Genomic DNA, 25,253 nt, shown 5'->3' with positions numbered 1-25,253 from the left:
CTGCTAGAGCTGCCCCGGTCAACTGTAAGAGCTGTTATTGTGAAGTGTAAACGTCTTGGAGCAACAACGGTTCATCCGCGAAGTGGTAGGCCACAAGCTCACAGAACGGGACTGCCGAGTGCTGAAGCTCGTAGCATGTAAAAATCGTCTGTCCTCGGCAGCAACACTCACTACCAAATTCCAGACTGCTTCTGGAAGCAACGTCAGCACAAGAGCTTCATCGGGAGCTTCATGAAACGGGTATCCATGACTGGCATCGTAGCCTAGTGGTTAGAGTGTTGGACTAGTAACTGAAAAGTTGCAAGATCAAATCCCTGAGCTGACAAGGTACAAATCTGTTGTTCTGCCCCTGAACAAGGCAGTTAGCCCAAAAATAAGAACTTATTGTTAACTGACTTGCCTAGTTAAATAAAGGTAGTATAAAAAAAATGGCAGAGCAGCCGTACACAACCCTAAGATCACCATGCACAATGCCAAGTGTCGGATGGAGTGGGGTAAAGCTTGCTGACTCTGGCGCAGTGGAAATGTGTTCTCTGGAATGATGAATCACGCTTCACCGTCTGAGGGACAAATCTGGGTTTGGCGGACGCCAGGAGAACGCTCCCTCCCCCGATGCATAGTGCCAATTGTAATGGTCTGGGGCTGTTTTTCATGGGTCAGACTAGGCTCCTTAGTTCCAGTGAAGGGAAATCTTAACGCTACAGTATACAATGACATTCTAAACGATTCTGTACTTCCAAATATGTGGAAACAGTTTGGAGAATGCCCTTTCCTGTTTCAGCATAATGCATCTGTGCACAAAGCGAGGTCCATACAGAAATGGTTTGTCAAGATCGGTGTGGAAGAACTTGACTGGCCTGCACAGAGCCCTGACCTCAAGCTCATCGAAAACCTTTAAGATGACCTGGAACGCTGACTGCAAGCCAGGCCTAATTGCCCAACATCAGTGTCCGACCTCACTAATGCTCGTGGCTGAATGGAAGGAAGTCCGTGCAACAATGTTCCAACATCTAGTGGAAAGCCTTCCCAGAAGAGAAGGAGGCTGTTATAGCAGCAAAGGGGGGACCGACTCCATATTAATGCCCATGATATTGGAATGAGATGTTCGACGAGCAGGTGTCCACATTCTTTTGGTCATGTAGTGTATATTGATGAATCAAAAATACAGTGGTTTGATTCATCTTGAAAGTTGCTATATTCAATTATTGAAATCCATTAAATATTGGAAGGTGAGAAAAGTGTATAATAGGGGTTGAACAATAGTCCTATTAATCTGCCCTAATAATCCTCACTAATCATGGAACTGTGATGACAACAGTCCAGTCGCTGTGAACCGTGCGCCAGGCTCTAGGTTTAAACTGATAGGTATGGTCCATAATGATTCAAATGGACATGTCCCAAATGATTGCACAATCTATGATCCACTATTGAGATCCTCAGAAACAACCATACGAACATGACAGAGGAAAGAAGCGTAAATTAACGATGTATTGAAATGATGCAAAATGTAAGGAAACACACTGAAGTCAGTGACAGTTATAAATATATGTGGGTATATCTGACTGTGGCTACCGATAGTGGCTAAAATGTAACACATTACACATTTTTAAAAATATAGTGCAAAAGCTGGGCAAACACACTGAACAAAAATATAAACGCAACATCTAAAGTGTTGGTCCCATGTTTCATAGGCAGATTTTTTTTTTCCAGAAATGGTTCATCCGCACAAAAATCTTATTTCTCTCAGATTTTGTGCACAAATGTGTTTACATCCCTGTTTGAGAATTTCTCCTTTGCCAAGATAATCCATCCACCTGACAGGTGTGGCATATCAAGAAGCTGATTAAACAGCATGATCATTACACAGGTGCATCTTGTGCTCGGGACAATAAAAGGCCACTGTAAAATGTTCAGTTTTGTCACACAACACAATGCCACAGATGTGTCAAGTTTTGAGGGAGCATGCAATTGGCATGCTGACTGCAGGAATGTCCACCAGAGCTGTTGTCAGAGAATTTAATGTTCATTCCACTACCATAAGCTGCCTCCAACGTCGTTTTAAAGAATTTGGCAGTACATCCAACCGGCCTCACACCCACAGGACTTCCACATCCGGCTTCTTCACCTGAGGGATCATGGGGTTGGGTGCTGAGGCGTATTTCTGTCTGTATTAAAGACCTTTGGTGGGGAAAAACAAATTCTGATTGGCCGAGCCTGGCTCCCCAGTGGGTGGGCCTTCGCCCTCCAAGGCCAAACTATGGCTACACCCTTCCCCAGTCATATGAAATCCATAGATTTTGGCCTAATTTATTTATTTAATTTGACTGAATTCCTTATGAACTGTAACTCAGTAAAAAAATAATAATAACTGCATGTTACGTTCATATTTTTGACGAGTATAATTAATATATTCCATAAATCAACTCTGTAGGTTTATCAGTATACTGTTATGGCTACTGATGCCTATAACTTGGGTCTCCAAATGTCATCCCAAGTTATCAGCCCAGCATTTTGTCAACTTCAAATGTGGACACATGAAGTGCCTTCAGAAAGTATCCATTGAATTATGCCACATTTTGTTGTGTTACAGCCAGAATTTAAAATGTATTAAATATATTTTTTCTCACCCATCTACACACAATACCCCATAATGACAAAGTGAAAACAATACAGAAATCTATCATTTACATAAGTATTCACACCCCTGGGTCAATACTTTGTCGAAGCACCTTTGGCAGCGATTATAGCTGTGATCTTTCTGGGAAGTCTCTAAGAGCGTTCCACACCATAATTAATGCTTGTAAAGTTACTGCCATAAGAGGTATTATGACGGTCAAAATTAGAGAGTTCAAATGTCTGACATTTTGAATTCAATAAACAGGTTCTAGCAATATTTGTTTTATTCCCTTGCCTGTTTGCCTGTGAGCCAATGCCACAGATGTTAGAAAATGTAGTCAAGCTATTATGTGTGTAGTAAATCTGAGTAGGTTGATGTGTATGATATTGGATGTGATATAGTGAGTGTGGACGATGTCTGTATAAGAGTAAGACTATAATGTGTGATGTCCAAATAAATAATAACCCAGCCAATATGCTTGGTTGAGTGTCTATGTGTGTAACAGGAAGTGAGTATAGCCTTAATATTCAGGATGATAAATGTCATCCATATCGTATCACCATCATAGTTGCATCATAACCTTTAAATATAATTTTCATAGAAAATCAAATCCCAGCATTTCCATAGCAATTAACGTTTCACATGATCATGAAAGAGACCTTGCATTACTATAGACTAGAGGTCGGCCGATGAATCGGAATGGGCGATTAATTAGGGCCGATTTCAAATTTTCATAACAGTCGGTAATCTGCATTTTTGGACACCAAATATGGCCGATTGCATTGCACTCCACGAAGAGACTGCGTGGCAGGCTGATTACCTGTTATGCGAGTGCAGCAAGGAGCCAAGGTAAGGTGCTAGCTAGCATTAAACTTCTCTTATAAAAAACAATCAATCAGTCTGAACATAATCACTAGTTAACTATACATGGTTGATGATATTACTAGTTTATCTAGCTTGTCCTGCGTTGCATATAATCGATGCAGTGCCTGTTAATTTATCATTGCATCACAGCCTACCCAAATGGGTGATATAACAAGCGCATTCATGAAATAAGCACTGTCTTTGCACCAATGTGTACCTAACCATAAACATCAATGCCTTGCTTAAAATCAATACACAAGTATATATTTTTAAAACTGCATATTTAGTTAATATTGCCTGCAAACATGAATTTCTTTTAACTAGGGAAATTGTGTCACTTCTCCTGCGTTCTGTGCAAGCAGAGTCATGGTATATGCAGCAGTTTGGGCCGCCTGGCTCGTTGCGAACTGTGTGAAGACCACTTCTTCCTAACAAAGGCCGTAATTAATTTGCCATAATTGTACATAATTATGACACAACATTGAAAGTTGTGCAAAGTAACAGCAATGCTTACACTTATGGATTCCACCCGTTTGATAAAATACGGAACAGTTCCATATTTCACTGAAAGAATAAACGTTTTGTTTTCGAAATGATAGTTTCCGGATTTTACCATATTAATGACCTAAGGCTCATATTTCTGTGTGTTGTGTTATTTAATTCTAATTAAGTCTATGATTTGATAGAGCAGTCTGACTGAGCGGTGGTAGGCAGCAGCAGGCTCGTAAGCATTCATTCAAACAGCCCTTTCCTGCATTTGCCAGCAGCTCTTCGCTGTGCTTCAAGCATTGCACTGTTTATGACTTCAAGCCTATCAACTCCTGAGATTAGGCTGGCAATACTAAAGTACCTATTAGAACATCCAATAGTCAAAGGTATATGAAATATAGAGAGAAATAGAGAGAAATGGTCCTACAACCGAAAACATCTTACCTCAGAATATTGAAGACTAATGTTAAAAGGAACCACCAGCTTTCATATGTTCTGAGGAACTTAAACATTATTTATTTGAGACTAAATAGATTTTATTGATGTATTATATTAAGTTAAAATAAGTGTTCATTCAGTATTGTTATAATTGTCATTATTACAAATATATATATAAATATTAAAATCGGCCAATTAATCGGTATCAGCTTTTTTTTGGGGTCCTCCAATAATCGGTATTGGCATTGAAAAATCATAATCGGTCGACCTCTACTATAGACAGCTTCACTACAGTACAAATGTATCCCGTACAATATGTTATCATTTCCCAATGTCCCTGACCTGATTTCTTCCCCTTGCTTGTTGTAAACATAGATAAACATGTAGACAAAGACATAGAAAAGATAGACAAACAAACACATATTCATATAGAAAGTTCTTGACAATGGAGAGAGAAAGAGAGAGCGAGAGAAAAGAAAGATCAAGTGTGTGTATTTATAAGTACGTACAGTATGTTTAAGCGAGTGCGTGTGTTCATATCAACTTCATAGTGTTCAGATATTTTTACAGTTCCCATACTTTTTTCTACCTAACCTGACGTCCCTGTAGAATTTAGTACAGCCATGGTGTTATGGAGCTGTCTCGGAAGAACTGTCCATCTATTAAGAGTTTGTCCACAATGAAAAAAGCAAGCTTACCCCTTGTAACATCTGCTTCCAACTCACACTCTCAAACACGTAGATCCCCTGAACGCAGCTCACTCTCCAGATCCCAATCACCTGAATTCTAATCACCGGTTCACACACCTCTATGTCATTATCACACACTATTTAGTTCAGTTCTTTGCACCCCATCATTGTGAGGTATTGTTTGTTTTGTGACACACTTCTAGTCGGAGTGCTGTGTTTTCCTGTAATTTAATTAATCATCCCGTGTATGGTAGTTTTTGCCTGCCTCACTAACGGTGCCTATTCCCTGCCTGTACCGTAGCCTATCGGAGGCTTGGTCCTGGTCAGTCCCTGGATGGGAGACCAGATGCTGCTGGAAATGGTTTTGTAGGGCCAGTAGGAGGAACTCTTTCCGCTGGTCTAGAAAAAAATATCATAATGCCCCAGGGCAGTGACTGGGGACATTGCTCTCTGAGAGCTGTCTTTCGGACGGGACGTCAAATGGGTGTCCTGACTCTCTGTGGTCACTAAAGATCCCATGGCACTTATCATAAGAGTAGAGGTGTTAAACATGGTGTCCTGGCTAAATTCCCAATCTGGCCCTCATACCATTGTCGTGTCAATGGCTATGCCGGATTAAGTGATATGATATGCTATTCTATAAAAATCATTTCTCTGTAATTAATATTACCTGATTAAGCTAATCAGGTAGATAATTGACTATAAAGTCGGGGCACCACAAAATAATGTTTATAGAGCTGTTATCTTCCGAATAAACTCTTAAAGACCTAGCAATATTTTATATTAATCGTCACCTTATTTCAGTCTCATCTGAAAGTTGTAAATTCTTGGATATCTACACGAACCCTGGCTAACAAGTTGAATCAGCAAAACAATTATTTATTTACTAAATACCGAACTAATCACACAGAATTACATATACACAGAATGCAAATTAAGTCAAACAGAAAACGTCTCTGGTGGACGGAGCCGACATGACGACTGGTTACACAAAGGAAAGGGGGTTGGGTTTGAGTGAAAGAGCGGGAAGAGTGAGGAACAAAGGGAGAAGCTATGCTATCGTAAATACAGTATCTTGTGCATTCTAAATTACCGCCCATTTGGAAAAGGAAAATGCAATAAATATTTACTCTGAGTTGCGCCTCAATAAGTGGGTTGTAGATGGAAGGCCGTGTTGCCCAACAGAGATCTTCCTGTCCTCGGAAGAATGTCTCTGGTGGTAAACTGGATACGTTGTAGTATCGTCATTGAGTGTTAGACTGGATCCGTCGTCCATCCTTTCCTAGCCCACGTTTACACCGGCCGCTGCTAACTCAACGGCTAGGAGGTATCACTTCTGTAGTGAATAAGAGTTCAAAGTTCATACCATTCGCAACCAAAGCTCATGCTGAGGTTCGGCTTAGTTCTGTAGTTGACATGTTAGTTATTTTAACGTGGGACAGTCGTCCTCACGTCCTCGGAACAGGAGGTTACATTTTCGTCAAGGGCTTTATATAGTGGTAGGAGAAAGGGCATGTTTCATAGTGTACAACTAATGTCTTTTCACATGGGCGGGCCACTGAGTGAGCAGAGCTTTACCCTTTTGAAAACCCAATTCTCTCATTTGGAAGCTAAAATTCAATTTAATGTTTTCACAAATAGTTTCATATTTAAACATTAAATTGCACAACAATTCCATGTGAATCTGATAACTATAATGTGTAGACTTTCCAGGACACCGTTTGTCATCCTATCATTAATAAGAATGTCTCAAATGGCAACCGAACTGACATCATATTCATTAAATTAAGTACCAACGCATATTTTCAACTGGTTGGATTACCGAAATATGGTTCCTTTCCCCCCACCTTTTGATGTTCCCCAACTCTCTATGTTTAACAAAGGCTTTTCAAGAGTCCTTCAGTAGAATCAAAAGAGGAAAGGGAGAAAGGTATTTATGGGAGGTCATAAATCTTACCCACAGGCCAACGTCATGACACCATCATGGCCACCTAATCTTCCCCAGCTTTCAATTGGATCATTCATCCCCCCTCTCCCCTGTAACTATTCCCCAGGTTGCTGTAAATGATGTGTACTCAGTAAACTTAACTGATAAAAAAAAGGGTAAAATAAATCAAATGCATGACACAATCTACAGTATATTGAGGCTAGTTAACTTAACAAAAGGCAAATTGAGATCCAAATAACCAAAACACAGCCTTCAGCCTACTACAGTGAGATGCAGCCATGCACAGCTGTTTGCCAAATAAATAGGCCTATAGGCCTGCTTGAAACATGGAAAACCATGCTGCTCATGAGTTCTGCAACATGTTGTGATATGGCCTGTGCTTAAAAAATCTAACTACCTGAATCAAGGACATGCATAGTCTTGATGCCATTTGAAATCAAATCAAATGTTATTAGTCACATGCGCCGAATACAACAGGTGTAGTAGACCTTATAGTGAAATGCTTACTACAAGCCCCTAACCAGCAATGCAGGGAAAAAATATGAATAAGAAAAAAGTAACAACTAATTAAAGAGCAGCAGTAACCCATGCTAAATCTTTTCTGTCTCCTGATGAAAATTAGGTTTTGTTGTGCCCTCTTCACAACTGTCTTAGTGTGCATGGACCATGATAGTTTGTTGGTGATGTGGATACCAAGGAACTTGAAGCTCTCAATCTGCTCCACTACAGCCCCGTCGATGAGAATGGGGGCGTGCTCGGGCCTCTTTTTCTGGTAGTCCACAATCATCTCCATTGTCTGATCATGTTGAGGGAGAGATTGTTGTCCTGGCACCACGCGGCCAGGTCTCTGACCACCTCCCTATAGGCTGTCTCGCCGTTGTCGGTGATCAAGCCTACCACTGTTGTCATCTGCAAAATTAATGATGGTGTTGGAGTCGTGCCTAGCCATGCAGTCATGAGTGAAAAGGAGGGGACTGAGCACGCACCCCTGAGGGGCCCCTGTGGTGAGGATCAGCATGGCAGATGTTGTTACCTACCCTTACCACCTGGGGGGCATCCCATCAGGAAGTCCAGGATCCAGTTGCAGAGGGAGGTGTTTAGGTTCTGGATCCTTAGCTTCGTGATGAGCTTTGAGGGCACTATGGTGTTGAAGACTGAGCTGTAGTCAATGAATAGCATTCTCACATAGGTGTTCATTTTGTCCAGGTGGGAAAGGGCAGTGTGGAGTGCAATAGAGATTGCATCATCTGTGGAACTGTTAGGGGGGTATGCAAATTGGAGTGGGTCTAGGGTTTCTGGGATAATGGTGTTGTGAGCCATGACCAGCCTTTCAAAGCACTTCATGGCTGCAGATGTGAGTGCTACGGGTCGGTAGTCATTTAGGGAGGTTACCTTTAGTGTTATTGGGCGCAGGGACTATGGTGGTCTGCTTGAAACATGTTGATATTACAGACTCAGTTTGACAGGTTGAAAATGTCAGTGAAGACATTTGCCAGTTGGTCAGTGCATGCTCGCAGTACACGTCCTGGTAATCCTTCTGGCCCTGCTGCCTTGTGAATGTTGTCCTGTTTAAAGGTCTTTCTCACATAGGCTGCGGACAGCATGACCACACAGACGTCCGGAACAGCTGGTGATCTCATGCATGTTTCAGTGTTTTTGCCTCGAAGAGAGCATAGAAGTAGTTTAGCTCACCTGGTAGGTTTGTCACTGGGCAGCTCTCAGCTGTGCAAGTTCTGGCACATCCGACAAGCGCCAGAGGTGGTGGAGTACGATTCGATCTTAGTCCTGTATTGATGCTTTGCCTGTTTGATTGTTCGTCAGAAGGCATAGCGGGATTTCTTATAAGCTTCCGAGTCCAGCTCCTTGAAAGCGGCAGCTCTAACCTTTAGCTCAGTGTGGCTGTTGCTTGTAATCCATGGCTTCTGGTTGGGGTATGTACGTGTGGTCACTATGGGGTTGACGTCATCGATGCACTTATTGATGAAGCCAATAACTGTTTTGGTATACTCCTCAATGCCATCGGAGGAATCCAGGAACATATTCCAGTCTGTGCTAGCATAACAGTCCTGTAGCTTAGCATCTGCTTCATCTGACTTTTTTATTGATCGAGTCACTGGTACTTCCTGCTTAAATTTTTGCTTGTAAGCAGGAATCAGGAGGATAGAATTAAGGTCAGATTTACCAAATGGAGGGCGAGGGAGAGCTTTGTATGCATCTCTGTGTGTGGAGTAAAGGTGGAGCAGAGTTTTATTTCTGCATTTTTTTTCCTCCTCTGGTTGCACATTTAAATGTTGATAGAAATTTGGTAAAACCGATTTCCTGCATTAAAGTCCCCGGCCACTAGGAGAGCTGCCTCTGGGTGACCATTTTCCTGTTTGCTTATGGTGGAATGCAGCTCATTTAGTGCGGTCTTAGTGCCAGCCTCAGTCTGTGGTGGTATGTAGGCAGCTACAAAAAATACAGATGAGCACTCTCTAGGTAGATTGTGTGGTCTACAGCTTATCATGAGATACTCTACTTCAGGCAAGCAAAACCTCGAGACTTCCTTAGATATCTTGCACCAGCTGTTGTTTACAAAAAAACAAAGTCCGCCGCCCCTCATCTTATCAGACGCCGCTGTTCTATCCTGCCGATACAGTGTATAACCAGCCAGCTGTATGTTGATAATGTCGTCATTCAGCCATGCCTCCATGGTGAGTAATCGCAGTTCTGATGTCCAGAAATTTTCCGACATTAGAGACGGTAGCAGCAACATTATGTACAAAGTAAGTTACAAACAACGCAAGGAAATGAACAAAAAAACACAATTGGATAGGAACACGTAAAATGTCAGCCTTCTTCTCAGGCGCATCTTATCCTTATTCTTAAAGGGAACACTTTGAAGTTTGTGGAAATGTGAAATTTCTGTAGGAGAATATAACACATTATATACACTGGGGCAAAAAAGTATTTAGTCAGCCACCAATTGTGCAAGTTCTCCCACTTAAAAAGATGAGAGAGGCCTGTAATTTTCATCATAGGTACATATAACAAAGTATTGAGATAAACTTTTGTTATTGACCAAATACTTATTTTCCACCATAATTTGCAAATAAATTCATTGAAAATCCTACAATGTGATTTTCTGGAATTTTTTTCTCTCATTTTTCTGTCATAGTTGAAGTGTACCTATGATGAACATTACAGGCCTCTCTCATCTTTTTAAGTGGGAGAACTTGCACAATTGGTGGCTGACTAAATACTTTTTTGCCCCACTGTATAACACAGATCTGGTAAAATATTTTTTTTTGTACCATAATTTTTGAAATGCAAGATAAAGGCCATAATGTAAATGTCCTCACTGTCAACTGTTTATTTTCTAACCCTAACTTAACATTTGTAAATATTTGTATGAACATAACAAGATTCAACAACTGAGACCATAAACTGAACAAGTTCCACAGACATGTGACTAACAGAAATTGAATGTGTCCCTGAACAAAGGGGGGTTCAAAATCAAATGTAACAGTCAGTATCTGGTATGGCCACCAGCTGCATTAAGTACTGCAGTGTATCTCCTCCTCATGGACTGCACCAGATGTGCCAGTTCTTGCTGTGAGATGTTGCCCCACTCTTCCACCAAGGCACCTGCATGTTCCCGGACATTTCTGGGGGGAATGGTCCTAGCCCTCACCCTCTGGTCCAACAGGTCCCAGGCGTGCTCAATGGGATTGTGATCCGGGCTCTTCGCTGGCCATTTCAGAACACTGCCATTCCTGTCTTGCAGGAAATCATGCAAAGAATGAGCCGTATGGCTGGTGGCATTGTCATGCTTTGCTTTATCTTGGCCAGGTCGCAATTGTAAATGAGAATTTGTTCTCAACTTGCCTACCTGGTTAAATAAAGGTAAAAGAAATAAATAAATAAAATGCTGAAGAGTCATGTCAGGATTAGCCTGCAGGAAGGGTACCACATGACGGAGGAGGATGTCTTCCCTGTAACGCAAAAAACAACAAGCTCAGTCCGATGATGCTGTGACACACCGCCCCAGACCATGACTGACCCTCCACCTTCAAATTGATCCGGCTCCAGAGTACAGGCCGCGGTGTAATGCTCATTCCTTCGACGATAAAAGCAAATCCGACCATCACCCCTTCAGAAACAAAACCGCGACGCATCAGTGAAGAGCACTTTTTGCCAGTCCTGTCTGGTCCAGCGACGGTGGGTTTGTGCCCATAGGCGACGTTGTTGCCAGTGATGTCTGGTGAGGACCTGCCTTACAACAGGCCTACAAGCCCTCATTCCAGCCTCTCTCAGCCTATTGCGGACAGTCTGAGCACTGATGGAGGGATTGTGCGTTCCTGGTGAAACTCAGGTAGTTGTTGTTGCCATCCTGTACCTGTCCCACAGGTGTGATGTTCGGATGTACCGATCCTGTGCCGGTGTTACAAGTGGTCTGCCACTGTGAGGACGATCAGCTGTCCGTCCTGTCTCCCTGTAGCGCTGTCTTAGGTGTCTCACAGTACGGACTTTGCAATTTATTGCCCTGGCCACATCTGCAGTCCTCATGCCTCCTTGCAGCATGCCTAAGGCACGTTCACGCAGATGAGCAGGGACCCTGGGCATAATTATTTTGGTGTTTTTCAGTCAGTAGAAAGGCCTCTTTAGTGTCCTAAGTTTTCATAACTGTGACCTTAATTGTCAACTATCTGTAAGCTGTTAGTGTCTTAATGACCGTTCCACAGGTGCATGTTCATTAATTGTTTATGGCTCATTCAACAAGCATGGGAAACAGTGTTTAAACCCTTTACACTGAAGATCTGTGAAGTTATATGGATTTTTACAAATGATCTTTGAAAGACATGGTCCTGACAAAGGGATGTTTCTTTTTTTGCTGAGTTAATTATTCTAGCCCAGGCTCAATTTAGATTTTGACCACTAGATGGCAGCTGTGTATGCAATGTTTTAGACTGATCCAATGAGCCATTGCATGTCTGTTCAAAATGTTGTATCAAGACTGCCCAAATGTGCCTAATTTGTTTATTAATACATTTTCAAGTTCATAATTGTGCACTCTCCTCAAACAATAGCAAGGTATTATTTCACTGTAATAGCTACTGTAAATTGGACAGTGCAGTTAGATAAACCAGAATTTAAGCTTTCTGCCCATATCAGATAGGTCTATGTGCTGGGATTTTTTTTGTTACTTACAACCTTATGCTAATCACATTAGCCTAGTTAGCTCAACCGTCCCATAGAGTTTAATTTGAGCTGGATCCTGCTGGAACAGGATCCGGCACCACTCCATTTTGGACTGTTTTGTTCCGGAACCTATTTGGCCGGATCCTGTACCTCTCCTGGCATAAGAAATTATTTTAAATGAAAGAATTCTAATAAAGGCGATCGAAGTTCATTCGAGTTGTCTGTTATTTAATTATCCTGCCCCCACAAAACAGCGTACTGTTAAAAAATAGAATTTCAGCCTGGGCCTAACATTCTAAGAGTTGATTTGGGTAGACCCGGGTTTATGCTTTCTAACTTAACTTTCTATGATATTGTTCTCTCTCTCTCTACTCTGATAGACATGAGCCTGGATCTCTCAAGCGTTGCACCACATAATTTATTTCCTTATAGAATCATAGACACATGAAGGGTTCTGAATGAACTGCAGCTCCCCTGATCAATTGAAATACATTTACAAAAGTTATAGAATTACTGCTGTCTGTTCAGAAATTAATTATAATTCAGAATAGCCTATTACACAATGAGAAGGCCTATAATTTAGCGACAGTGGATCAATAGCTGTGGATTGTAGCCTAATAACATGGACTAGTCTACAGTCAGGAATGTGCAGTAAATCTGGCAGTGAAAAAACAGCATGCAGACAAAACAGGCCTTTCACAATATTTCAAATACAATCGAGGGAAAATACAGGTTGGAAAGCAAATGGGAAAAGAGAAGACTATGCTGTAGGCTACCAAAATATTTGATCAACTTTCAAATATTGTTTAGAGAGACTCTCTTTTGGCACGAGCGCATCGGCGATGCCATCACCAGAGACTGAGCTGCGCATCATTGGGTGAGCCATTGAAACTGGAAAGCATTTTTAGGGCTAGAATTTCCTCCTTGTATTGTAGCATGCAATATTTTTTTACGGAAACTCAAAGGAGTCATACCTAACCGCCCAGTGGCTTTCTATAGCACCCCTGCTGCAACCGCCATGCTCAACCAACTGACAGACCTGGCATCAGGATAAAGTGACTAAGGGGCAGTTTTAATTCACTGAGGGGGCTACATTTTGGGGGGGTTCTTGCATTGAAATGATATTGAATTCCGCTAATAATCACACTATACAACAATAAACATGAAGCTTTTGAAATCTGGTCTCAGCATTTTGTATTATTCTGTACATAAATCCGAGACACTGCATTTAGTATGATATGTTACGTTTTGTATGGTATGTATTATTTTAGAATGTCCATCCATTTTTGTATATGTTGCGAATTTGGTAAAAGTACAATATGTTATGAATTTGCAAAACTTACAAAATGTAACTTTTTGGGCGATCCGACCAAATTCATATATATGTTCCGTTAGAGATCCATCATTCTCATTGAAAGCAAGTCTAAGAAGTAATAGATCTGTTCTATGTGCACTCTTCTATGCTTCCCATTAAGTTTTGTTTTGAAAATACAATATTTTTGGTTATGGAAAATGTATTTCACAGCAGTTTAGATGGTACAATGATTCTCTACAGAATTACTGTTTTTTTTGTCAAACTGAAATTGGTCAAACTATTCCATTTTAGCAATCAGGAAATGGCGGTGGGATTTCTGCATATTGCACCTTTATGTAACCTTCTGCTTTATGTAACGATACCAAACGTAACATATCATACAAATTTAAGTGTCCCGGATTTACATTCACTACGTTTACTATGTCTAGTCTATGAAACTAGGCTGCCTACACACACCGCAGAGCACCCTGTCCATAATGCTGACACAGTGCTCTGGAGATACAGATTTTTTGGGGGAGCCAACCTGTCACTCAATCATTTTAAACTTCTTAGCTATTTTTAAATAGGAACATAAAACTAAAACTGAGGGGGCTAAAGTTTGAATCTTTAGCCCCCTCGTGGTGCAGGCCCACCAACTGAGATACAGAGGACCATAAAATAATTATACAGGCTCATTACATTTTTATATTTTCTTGACCAAATAGAGTGTTGAACTAAAACAAAAATCAAAGGGATATGCAAGAGGAGTGGCCCATAATGCTATTAACTGTGTCACTACTGTGTCAATTAAGAAACGCCCCACAAACATCTCCCCATTGGCCCCATGTGGGTATTCGGTGGATAAGGTTGGCATGGGCTATTCCACAACAGCCTAACATGGGCCAGACCACAACAAGCCCACCCCAGCCCAACACGGGCCATTGTGCCAATGTGGGCATGTTGCTAGGGAAATATGGCCTTATTTCAGGCAAAGTGAGGGCTGCCTTTACATATGGGCTGCCCACACTGGGAAACACTGGGCAAATGCCTTGGTGGCAAATGTAAAGCCAATGAGCCAAGGCTCATTGGCCCAAATGTTAATAGCCTACATGGGGACAATATTTTAGCCCATATCGTGCCAATGGGGACTTGTTTGCTGGGGCCCCTCTGTCACTGACCTACTATCTCAGCCGATAACACATGGTAGGACAGACGCCATGACTGAAAGGGATGCAGCCTAATCCTAAGTGACTCAATGCTAACCTTGCTGGAGAAAGGGAGGCCCTTGTCCTGAGGTGATAAGACCAGACCCCTCTTTCAGATTGTTTGATCCTAGAGCAATCATTCCTATTTTAATTACCATTTACCATATTTTTCCTTCTCCCTGCTAAAATAGATGGAATGTTCTGATGGACTACTGTTACACCACTGCCTCTGGGAATCCAAATGATGAACTTCGCTATGACCTCTTCTTTAGGTAATTCTTATGCATGTTACTCTGAAGCAATTTCCTTGAACAGTGCGGTAGTGTGATTTTTCCGATCTGTTTTGTTGTTTTGTCTTTGTTTCTGAACCAGCTGTGACAAAGACCCACAGACAACTGTGTTTGAGAATGGGAAGAGTCAAATGGGCCGTTTTGCCTTTGAAGTGTTTCGCTTTGTCAAGCACAAGAACCAGAAAATGTCTACCGTCTTCCTGCACTGCGTTACCAAGCTGTGTCGAGCCGATGACTGCCCCATGCTCATGCCGGTGAGGTTCTGAGGGTGACCTCTGGCAATATTAGTCCAAAAGGCATTCACACCAAGATGAGAAACAAAGCAATGACTTGGTACCTTTAATAACATGCTGGTAATTTGAACTCAAAGCAAAAATATTTGGATTAAAGACACATATCCCTGTCTTGTCTCCACAGATCTGTGGTAGTAGAAAGAAGCGGGACGTCTCAGAGAGGACGGAATCAAACTCTGCATCAGGAAATGCTATCATTACTGCTGGGCCAATAATCACAAGGAGCGGTACGCCTCGCAACTGTCCACCCCCTCCCTCCCCCTCAATCATCCGCCCCTGGCACATGCACTATTCCAAATCCACCCCTGTACTAAAGAGTTGAATGAACAGGAGAGAATGCAGACCTACCCAACGCAAGATCAAATTCTAATTTTGGTCTGAGTGGCCCAGCGGTCTAAGGCACTGCATCTCAGTGCTAGAGGTGTCACTACAGACACCCTGATTCGAATCCAGGCTGTATCACAACCGGTCGTGATTGGGAGTCCCATAGGGCGGTGCACAATTGGTCCGGGCTGGTGTAGGCTGTCATTGAATACAAGGATTTCTTCTAAACTGACTTGCCTAGTTAAATAAACGTTTTTAATGTACTCGTTGAGGTATATACTATTATATGTGACCCGATTCAGGAAACTAGGCCTAAGTCGCAAGTCACCACTTCACAGGAGAGCAGTTTGAATGTAAACAATTTTTTTTAATCAAATGCGTTTTTTGGCAGAAATGCCTAATCGAACATGTGATCTTTCATGTGCGTTAATAACAAACTTGTATGCCATCTGTATATATGAATAAAGTTGTTAAATTACGAGCCTTGTTGGTTAAGCCACAGAAAAAGTTAGCAACCTTCCCACTAGCCATGATTGGCTGAGATAATGTGGGCTGGACATGCCGAGAGAGGAGTTTGGATTGGTCTGCCATAAAGAAAGCGTCTGTCTATTTGAGCTCGTCAGTCTGTGTTGGTAAACCTGTCGAACACAGCTTTATTATAAACGTATTGTGTAGTGGAGCAGCATAAGTGTTGCTCTCCATTTTCTGGAGGATCAAGTTTTGAAATCAGTGGAATTAGAGTATGATAGCTAAAGAGATGGAGAAAACACCTGTCTCCGGATTATGTCTTCAAACTAAGGATAGCCTTTCTGACAGGGAGATGTGTCCATGATGCATGTTGATAGTCTAGCGTTAGGTAGCTCCATTTTCATATATTGCACATCTCAAATTTTGACAAAGTGGTTTAATTTCAAGCTAAAGTGTACTGTTAGCTAGCTAGCTAACATTAGCAGGCTGGCTCCCTATCTGACGTTATTATTTGTTTCCCAGAGCCGTTTGCTTTTCTAGTTAGTCTAATGTTAGCTAGCTAAATTTGGACCTGGTTGGTTAGCTCTCAACACTGTGGCATTGTTGCCACTTTGTTCATTGTTTAACTGGCTAACGTTAGCTGGCTGGCTCATTAGCTAACATGACGTGTGTGTGATCTTAAACGTTGTTTACCTAGTTAGGTTCATTGTTTAGCTAGCTAGCTATATGTCTTAAGCTAAAGTGTACTGTTAGCTAGCTAGCAAACATTAAATAGCTGGCTCCCTAGAGGATGTTATTATTTGTTTCCCAGAGCTGTTTGCTATTCTAGTTAGAACCTAATGTTAGGCAGTGTTGCTACTTTGTTCACTGTTGGTTAACTAGCTTACTTTGACGGAGACGGGCTTAGTCCGGCACACGTAAGATTCTCAATTTGGCTTCTTATCAGAAAGGCTCTGTGCTGCAATGGAAGGTGCATTGGCCTTCTAGGCAAAATTGGTGAAGAGATTCAAATGTTGTTCGAGTCCCACTCAAATGTAACATTTTGTCTCCTCCTTCCCTGGACAATGGAATGGAAAGAGTTATCTTTTACAAAATAGCAAATGGTCTAATCCTTGGGTTCCCAACCCTATTCACTCGGGGACCTACAGTATATTTCACACCTAAACTCAGCAAAAAAAGAAACACCCTCTCACTGTCAACTGCATTTATTTTCAGCAAACTTAACCTCTACTGACTCCCCATCCCGCATGCGGGAGCGTAATCATCGCCTGAAACTAATTAGTATGACGCAACGGACATAAATATCCCTAGAAAATATTCCTATTCATGAAAATCACAAATGAAATATATTGAGACACAGCTTAGCCTTTTGTTAATCACCCTTGTCATCTCAGATTTTCAAAATATGCTTTAAAGCCAAAGTTAGACAAGCATTTGTGTAAGTTTATCGATAGCCTAGCATAGCATTTTGTCCAGCTAGCAGCTAACTTGGTCACGGAAATCAGAAAAGCAATCAAATTAAATCGTTTACCTTTGATGAACTTCGGATGTTTTCACTCACGAGACTCCCAGTTAGCTAGTCAATGTTCCTTTTTTCCCAAAATATTATGTTTGTAGGCGAAATAGCTCTGTTTGTTCTTCACGTTTGGCTGAGAAATCGCCCGGAAATTGCAGTCACGAAAATGGCGAAAAATATTCCAAATTAGCTCCATAATATCGACAGAAACATGGCAAACGTTGTTTATAATCAATCCTCAAGGTGTTTTTTAAATATCTATTCGATAATATATCCGTCGGGACAATTAGTTTTTCAGTAGGACCGATTGGAGTAATGGCTACCTCTGTATTTTACGTGAGAGTCACCCTGGCAGCCATCAGGTGACCACTTACGCAATGTAGCCGCCTACGGCTATTCTTCAACATAAATGCGTAAAACTACGTCACAATGCTATAGACACCTTGGGGAATACGTAGAAAGCGTAAGCTGGTTGATAGCACATTCACAGCTCAATAGGGACTCATTGGAACACAGCGCTTTCAAAATATGGGGCACTTCAGGATTGGATTTTTCTCAGGCTTTCGCCTGCAACATCAGTTCTGTTTTACTCACAGACAATATCTTTACAGTTTTGGAAACGTGAGAGTGTTTTCTACCCAAAGCTGTCAATTATATGCATATTCTAGCATCTTGTCCTGACAAAATATCCCGTTTAAAACGGGAATGTTTTTTTTTCAAAAATGAAAATACTGCCCCTAGAGTCGCAACAGGTTTTAACATGTAAAAATATTTGTATGAACATAAGATTCAACAACTGAGAGAAACTTAACAAGTTCCACAGACATGTGACTAACAGAAATGAAATAATGTGTCCCTGAACAAAAGGGGGGGTCAAAAGTAACAGTCAGTATCCAGCTGCATTAAATACTACTTCCTCATAGACTGCACCAGATTTGTCAGTGCTGTGAGATATTACCCCACTCCACCAAGGCACCTGCGAGTTCCCAGACATTTCTGGGGGGAATGGCCGTTGCCCTCACCCTCAGATTCAACAGGTCCCAGACGTGCTCAATGGGATTGAGATCCGGGTCTTCGCTGGCCATGGCAGAACACTGACATTCCTGTCTTGCAGGCAATCATGCACAGAATGAGCAGTATGGCTGGTGGCATTGTCATGCTAAAGGGTCATGTCAGGATGAGCCTACAGGAAGGGTACCACATGAGGGAGGAGGATGTCTTCCCTGTAACGCACAGCATTGAGATTGCCTGCAATGACAACAAGCTAACTCTGATGATGCTGTGACACACCGCCTCAGACCATGATGGACCCTCCACCTCCAAATCGATCCGGCTCCAGAGTACAGGCCTCGGTGTAATGCTCATTCCTTCGACAATAAACACAAATCCTACCATCGCCCCTGGTGAGGCAAAACCACGACTCGTCAGTGAAGACCACCTTTTGCCAGTCCTGTCTGGTCCAGCAACGGTGGGTTTGTGCCCATAGGCAACGTTGTTGCCAGTGATGTCTGGTGAGGATCTGCCCTATTTCAAATACAATCGAGGGAAAATACAGGTTGGAAAGCAAATGGCTCCTGCTGAAAAGAGAAGACTGTGCTGTAGGCTACCAAAATATTTGATCAACTTTCAAATATTGTTTAGAGAGACTCTCTTTTGGCACGAGCGCATGGGCCATCACCAGCGAGTGAGCTGCGCATCAATGGGTGAGTCATTGAAACTGTAAAGCATTTTTAGGGCTATAATTTCCTCCTCGTATTGTAGCATACAATATGTGTCTCCACACACCTAGGCTATTGATGGATTCAAGACAATGACGTTTTTATTGTTCTCAAATTCTGTTTGTCATTGTCAAAGTAGCCTCCAGGCTCCAGTAAAAATGACATAGAATTGCATGAAATGCGTTTATAAAAGGCCAACATTTTCCCTGGCTCCTAGGCTACATTTTTGTTTAACTAGCTAACGTTACCTGGCTGGCTCGTTAATTAACGTTACACGACGTGTATACAACACCCGTTGAATATGGCCAGTGTCAGTAAACGTCTGTAAAAAAGCGTACTGAAATTGTTACCAGCAGAGCTGGTTAGGCGGTTTTCATGCTATCCAGAGGTAAACAAATTGTCAGCCAGAGCGTCAGTCAACTGTGTGCTCCGAGCGAAATGAAATGGGTGGGGAGAAAGTTTAGAAGGTTGTGAACAATGCTGAATGGGTGTAGACAAAGAGCTCTTCTTCACTGGATACCAAAACATTAAAAGGCGATTTTCTCAAAAGTGAGTTTACAAGTTGATCAACCTTTAAAGCCCAATTACTTTCACATTGTTCCTCAAATGCAGTGTATGATATACCATTTTGTAGCTCTGTGGCTCTGCTTTTATCAATGTAAAAAACACTATTTCACATTTTGCTACATTAGACCGAATCCAAGTGGTGAGTCACATATACAGTGCCTTCAGAAAGTATCCATTCCCCTTGACTTATTCCACATTTTGTTGTTACAGCCTCAATTCAAAATTGATTAAATATTATTACACACATTACCCCATAATGATAGAGTGAAAACACGTTTTTAGAAATGTTTACAGTCTTTCTGGGTAAGTCGCTAACAGCTTTGCTCACATGGATTGTACAATCTTTGAAAAGATCAATGGTTATTTTCAAAATTCAGACAAATTGGTTGTTGATCATTGCTAGATAACCATTTTCAAGTCTTGCCATAGATTTTCAAGCAGATTTAAGTCAAAAGTGTAACTTGGCCACTCAGGAACATTCACTGTCTTCTTGGTAAGCAACTCCAGTGTAGATTTGGACTTGTGTTTTCGGTTATTGTCCTGTTGAAAGGTAAATTCATCTCACAGTGTCTGGTGAAAAGCAAACTGAACCTCTAGAATTTTGCCTGTGCTTAGCTCCAGTCCATAAAAAAAAAATCCTGAAAAACTCCCCAGTCCTTAACAATTACAAGCATACCAATGACATTTATGCAGCCTCCAATGCTTGAAAATATGGACTGTGGTAATCCGTAATGTGCTGCATTGGATTTTCCCCCAAACACTGTTTTCAGAACAAAAGTGAGTTCCCCTCAGGGAACTCCACCCCCCCCATTCAGCTGAAAAGGTGGCGCAGGGAATTCAAAAATATTATTTCGAAATATTTAACTTTCACACATTAACAAGTTCGATACCTCAAATGAAAGATAAAAATCTTGTTGATCTACCCATCACGTCCGATTTTTAAAATGTTTTACAGCGAAAACACAACATATATTTATGTTAGACCACCACCAAATCAAAGGGGAAACGCAGCCATTTTTTTCCAGCCAAAGATAGAGTCACAAAAGCAGGATTAGAGATAAAATGAATCACTAACCTTTTGAAAATCTTCATCAGATGACACTCATATGACATGTTACACAATACATTTATGTTTTGTTCAATAATATGCATATTTATATCCACAAATCTCGGTTTACATTGACGCCATGTTCAGAACTGCCTCCAAAATATCCGGAGGAATTACAGAAAGCTACGCCAGATAACAGAAATACTCATCATAAAGTTTGACTAAAGATACATGTTCTACATATAATTAAAGATACACTGGTTCTTAATGCAACCGCTGTGTCAGATTTTTTTTAAACGTTATGGAAAAAGCCTAACATTGCAATAATCTGAGACAGCGCTCAGACGTAAAAGTATTTCTCCGCCATGTTGGAGTCAACAGAAATACAAAATTACAACATAAATATTCCCTTACCTTTGATGATCTTTCATCAGAATGTAGTGCAAGGAGTCCACAATAAATCATTGTTTTGTTCCATAATGTCCAATACTAGTGTCCAAGTAGCTGCATTTGCTATCACTTTCAGCTCACGTGCCCAAAAACTGACTGCTGGTCCAGGATAACTCGCACGAAAACTTCCAAAAGATATATTCCAGGTCGAATAAACTGGTCAAACTAAGTAGAGAATCAATCTTCAGGATGTTATTATCATATATATCCAATAACGTTCCAACCGGATCATACGTTTTCAGCTGGAGACAAATGGAACAGCGGTAGCACCTACAGAGAAATGCGCCACAGAAAAATGGCATTCTGTCGGGACACTGACTATTTCCCCTCCCATTCAGTCAAAGTTCACAGCAAATGCTCCATTCCACTTTCTACTGAATGAGGACATCTAGTGGAAGGCGTAGGAAGTGCTACCAGATCCATATCTTGTTGGGAAAGGAGGGGGCGATGACGTCAAAGTTGCCCCACATTCAGAAATTCACTTCTTGTTTGGAAGATTGCCTGCCCTATGAGTTCTGTTATACTCACAGACAAAATTCAAACAGTTTTAGAAACTTCAGTGTTTTCTATCCAATAGTAATAATAATATGCATATATTAGCAATCTAGGACTGAGTAGGATGCAGTTCACTATGGGCACGCAATTCATCCAAAGTGAAAATACTGCCCCCTATCCTCAACAAGTTTTAATCCATCCTCAGTTTTCTCCTATCACAGCCATTAAACTCGGTTTTAAAGTCACCATTGGCCTGGCGGTAAAGTCCCTGAGCGGTTTCCTTCATCTCCAGCAACTGAGTTTAGAAGGATGCCTGTATCTTTTTGTAGTGACTTGGTGTATTGATACACCATCCAAAGTGTCATTAATAACTTGACCATGCTCAAAGTGATATTCAATGTCTGATTTTGTACCCATCTACCAATAGTTGCCCTTCTTTGCAAGGCATTGGAAAACCTCCCTGGTCTTTGTGGTTGAATCTGTGCTTGAAATTCACTGCTTGACTGAGGGAGCTTAGAATTATCTGTATGTGTGGGGTATAGAAAGGAGGTAGTCATTCAAAAATCATGTTAAACCTATTAATGCACACACTGTGTCCTTGCAATGTATTATGTGACCTGTTAAGCAAACTTGTTTAGGCTTGCCATAACAAAGGGGTTTTATACTTATTGACTCAAGACATTTCAGCTTTTCATTTTTTAAAACATAAATCCACTTTTACATTAGGGGACCAAAACTTTTTACATTTAATCCATTTTAAATCCAGGCTGTAACACAACAAAATGTGGAAAAAGTCCAACATTATTGGCACTCCTGATAATGATGAGCAAAAAAGACTGTATAAAATAAATAAGAAAAATACTGAGCCTTATTATATGCTCAAAACATTTGAAAATTCTGTTTTATTCTAATACAATTGCTCAGATATTAAGACGTAATATTTGTTCCTCTCAAAGATATAGGTCAAAAGCCTTGGCACCTATGTTTCAATACTTTTCAAATCTCACCTTACGAGGATAACGGCAATAAGCCTTTTAAAAAATGTTTTCTGAGGTTGGAGAACACATTGAGAGGGATCTTAGACCATTCCTCCATGCATAACCTTTCCAGATCCTTGATATCCTTAATCTACATATAATATAACTTGTTAAACAATCTCTTTATGGGAACAACTGTATTCATATAAAATAATGGGTTTTGCCTCCCGAGTGGCGCAGCGGTCTAAGGCACTGCATCGCACAATTTGCCCAGTGTTGTCCGGGTTAGGGGATGGTTTGTCTGGGGGGGCTGTACTTGGCTCATTGCGCTCTAGCGATTCCTTGTGGTGGGCCAGGCGCCTGCAGGCTGAACTCAGTCGTCAGGTGAACGATGTTTCCTCCGACACGTTGGTGCGGCTGGCTTCCGGGTTAAGTGGGCTGGTGTTAAGAAGTGTGGTTTGGCAGGTTATGTTTCGGAGTATGCATGACTCAACCTTCACCTCCCGATTCCGTTTGGGAGTTACAGTGATGAGAGAAGATCAAAATTGGGGAGAAAACGGGGGTAAAATACAAACATTTAAAATAAATTATTGAGCATACCGTATAGCTCATATTATTGATTTTAGTTTTTTTTGCTCATCTTTATCAAGGTTGCCAATTCTCTTGGATCTGACTGTATATGGTATAACTGGTGTCTTTGCCACATTATATTATTTGTTGTCAGTGTTTGTTAAAAAGCGACTTTTTCAGTCATATTCAACCTGGTCTAAAATGATCTGTAGCTGGGGTTAACCACTATGTAAAGAAATATAGGTAGAGAGTAATACAAACAAGTAACATCTGACATCAACCTGTGGTCACCTACTGTATCTCCTGTTCATTTAAACGTATTGGTATAACCAATATGGTAATACCTTGATACTGCCATACAACCATAGAACCTTCACCATACAGTACCAGTCAAAAGTTTGGACACACTTACTCTACTCATTCAAGGGTTTTTATTTTTGAATATGTTCTACATTGTAGACTAATAGAAGACATCAAAACTATGAAATAACACAAATGGAATGATGTCGTAACCAAAAAAGTGTTAAACAAATCTAAATATATTTTAGAATGCTCAAAGTAGCCACCGTTTCCCTTGATGACAGCTTTGTACACTCTTGACATTCTCTCAACCAGCTTCACCTGGAATGCTTTTCCAACAGTCATGAAGGAATTCCCACATATGCTGAGCACTCGTTGGCTGCTTTTCCTTCACTCTGCGGTCCAACTCATCCCAAACTGAAAAGCAATCAGAAAAGCAATCAAATTAACCGTTTACCTTTGATGATCTTCGGATGTTTTCACTTACGAGACTCCCAGTTACACAGCAAATGTTCCTTTTGTTCCATAAAGATTATTTTTATACCCAAAATACCGACATTTGTTTGTCGCATTATGTTCAGAAAGAGCGGTCACGACAACGCAGACGGAAATTCCAAATAGTCTTCATAATGTCCACAGATACATGTCAAACATTTTTTAGAATCATTCCTCAGGTAGTTTTTAAAATATATATTCGATAATATATCAACCGAGTGTGTAGCTATTTCCATAACAGCGAGAAGAACAATGGCGGCTTTACTCAATTGCGCACAAACTCACTCTGAGAGCCCCCACCTCTCCACTTACGGAGTATGATCCTTCACGCTCATTTATCAAAATAAAAGCCTGAAACTATGTCTAAAGACTGTTGACACCTTAGGGAAGCCACAGAAAAAGGTATCTGGTTGATATCTCTTTAAATAGAGGATAGGCATGCATAGGAACACAGAGGTTTCAAAATAAGAGGCACTTCCTGATTGGATTTTCCTCAGGCTTTCGCCTGCAATATCAGTTCCGTTATACTCACAGACAATATTTTGACAGTTTTGGAAACTTTAGAGTGTTTTCTATCCCAATATGTCAATTATATGCATATTCTAGCATCTGGTCCTGAGAAATAGGCCGTTTACTTTGGGAACGTTATTTTTCCAAACATAAAAATAATGCCCCCTAGCTTCAAGAGGTTCAGTGTGCCTTGAATTCGAAATAAATCAGTGTCACCAGCAAAGCACCCCCACACCATCACACCTCATCCTCCATGCTTCCTGGTGGGAACTACACGAAAGACGGATTCATCATAGTGCTTGATGGTTTTTGCCACTGCACTTGAAGAAACTTAAAGTTCTTGACATTTTCCAGATTGACGTTCATGTCTTAAAGTAATGATGGACTGTTGTTTCTTTTTGCTTATTTGAGCTGTTCTTGCAATAATATGAACTTGGTATTTTACCAAAGAGGTTGATCTTCTGTATACCACCCCTTCCTTGTCACAACACAACTGATTGGCGCAAA

At 41.0% G+C, this 25,253-nt stretch overlaps 2 protein-coding genes across 2 annotated transcripts in view; one reads left to right on the top strand and one right to left on the bottom strand.

Moving 5' to 3' along the window:
* The window catches only part of LOC121838636 (NLR family CARD domain-containing protein 3-like), a 733,752-nt gene that overhangs the window by 206,226 nt on the left and 502,273 nt on the right, over nt 1-25,253 (bottom strand). The window lies entirely within an intron of this gene.
* Nucleotides 1-25,253, top strand: part of LOC112217236 (zona pellucida-like domain-containing protein 1) — a 50,522-nt gene that overhangs the window by 10,676 nt on the left and 14,593 nt on the right. Inside the window, exons 6-8 of the mRNA XM_024377505.1 lie at nt 14,917-14,997; nt 15,098-15,269; nt 15,433-15,535. Of these exons, the coding sequence (XP_024233273.1) occupies nt 14,917-14,997; nt 15,098-15,269; nt 15,433-15,535 (356 nt within the window). The remainder of the gene's footprint in view (nt 1-14,916; nt 14,998-15,097; nt 15,270-15,432; nt 15,536-25,253) is intronic.

Source organism: Oncorhynchus tshawytscha, linkage group LG17 (genome assembly GCF_018296145.1).
Source record: "Oncorhynchus tshawytscha isolate Ot180627B linkage group LG17, Otsh_v2.0, whole genome shotgun sequence".
Classification (NCBI taxonomy): domain Eukaryota; kingdom Metazoa; phylum Chordata; class Actinopteri; order Salmoniformes; family Salmonidae; genus Oncorhynchus; species Oncorhynchus tshawytscha.
This window is presented reverse-complemented; position numbering and strand designations above follow the sequence as displayed.